Source organism: Merops nubicus, unplaced genomic scaffold (assembly GCF_000691845.1).
Source record: "Merops nubicus isolate BGI_N331 unplaced genomic scaffold, ASM69184v1 scaffold37297, whole genome shotgun sequence".
NCBI classification, from domain to species: domain Eukaryota; kingdom Metazoa; phylum Chordata; class Aves; order Coraciiformes; family Meropidae; genus Merops; species Merops nubicus.
In genome coordinates this window covers 1-1,610 of record NW_008620261.1, presented here as the reverse complement: position 1 = coordinate 1,610, position 1,610 = coordinate 1, and the positions used below count along the sequence as shown (strand labels likewise).

At 61.1% G+C, this 1,610-nt stretch overlaps 1 protein-coding gene across 1 annotated transcript; it reads left to right on the top strand.

The window, feature by feature from the left end:
- Positions 1 to 281: 281 nt before the first annotated feature.
- LOC103776551 (fibroblast growth factor 17) lies at positions 282 to 1,426 on the top strand (the record flags this gene model as incomplete). The annotated part of the gene is made up of 2 exons (XM_008944062.1): positions 282 to 459; positions 1,320 to 1,426. Coding segments are annotated over 2 exons (285 nt in total), but the record flags the coding sequence as incomplete, so codon positions are not given.
- Between the last annotated feature and the right edge of the window lie 184 nt (positions 1,427 to 1,610).

The following is a 1,610-nucleotide window of genomic DNA, read 5'->3' as shown; positions in this document are numbered from 1 at the left end:
GCTGAGCCCGGAGGGGGCGCAGGGAAGGATGCTCTCCTGGGGCATGGGATGCAAGACAACACCTCTGCCTCTCCCTGCCTGCCGTGCCCATCACTCTCAGCTCCAGAGCATCTTCCCAGCGCCTCCACCGCTGCCCAGGGGGGACCAATGTGGCCCGCGATGGCTGGAGTGTGGGGGGTGTATCTGTCCCCCCCGCCCCCCGCCCCGGGCTCCCTCCTCCATCCCCTTCGCCGGCGGCTCTCCAAAACAAATTGATTTTATTTTTCCCTTTGTAAACAAAGGGGGAGAATCAACCGTCTCCTAATTTTAACCAGTACGTGAGGGACCAGGGGGCCGTGAGCGACCAGCTGAGCCGGCGGCAGATCAGGGAGTACCAGCTCTACAGCAGGACCAGTGGCAAACACGTCCAGGTCACGGGCAGGCGCATCACGGCCACCGCCGAGGACGGCAACAAGTTTGGTAAGGGGCTGTTGGCTCCCCGGGGGGGAAATTGGGGTGCAGAAAGCTTTTTAATTGCCTCAGTCGGTTGGTTTTGTAGCCAAAAAATCCTCCTCTAGATGCCTGTGAGGGTGCAGCTCCCAGCCAGCCAGCCCCGACCTCAGAATTGCCCCAATCTTGCGTTTCTCTGATACTTTGCAGCGTTTGTTAGCTCTGTATTTTGGGGTTTGTGCTTTCTAGTCTCTGCCCAGCATGAGGCAGGTGACTTTTCCTGCAGGAAAATCACCTCGTCCCAGCCTCAGCCCCTTCAACACCCACACGTGGTGGGCAGCCCACCCACCAGCCCCACGCCCTTCCCCGTGGGGTTCGCCGCCCCCGATGGGCATCGCAGCACCCCAAAGGCCACCCTGGCACCCTCGACACCTCAGAACTTTGGGAAAGGCTTTTGCCAGCCTGGCGAGGCGGCTTTGCCACCTTTCCAGGTCTCCCTGCTTGCTGCCAGGAGAGCAGGACCCGTGGGGGTCGCTGGTTTCAGCGTCACTCCCAAGCTTCGCAGGAGACAATGAGGATGAGGATAATTAACCCACCGGGTGCTGGGCTGGGTCTAGCCCCGGAGAACTCATTGAATCACCGACAATGAGGATGTGCCGGGGGGCTGGAAGGGGTTTTGCTCTCATCAAACGCCCGGTTTGACTCTGCTGGCTTTTCACAAAAGCCCTTTAGCATCATGGCTGGGGGGGCTCGGCACAGTGTTGTCCTATCCCCCCCCCTCCCAGTGACGGGCAGGGGGGCTGGGGGTGAGATGGAGGCAAGGAGAAGGAGATGGGGATGGTTTGGGTGCCCCCGGGGGTCACTTTTGCCCCTTTCTCCTTTCCTGGTAGCCAAACTGATTGTGGAGACAGACACGTTCGGGAGCCGCGTCCGCATCAAGGGGGCGGAGAGTGAGAAGTACATCTGCATGAGCAAGAGGGGCAAGCTCATCGGGAAAGTGAGTCCTGCCCACCCTGGGCTCGCCCTCCTCATCTCCTCACTCCCTGGAGCTCACCCAGTGAGCAGCTGGAGCTGGGGTGCTCGGCCAGGCTGCTCTCAGTGCCTGCTACAGTCACCGGGGCTCTGTGGGGGCAGTGGGGGGCTCTCCTTGGCCACCCAAAACCTGCCAGTCCCCCCCCTCT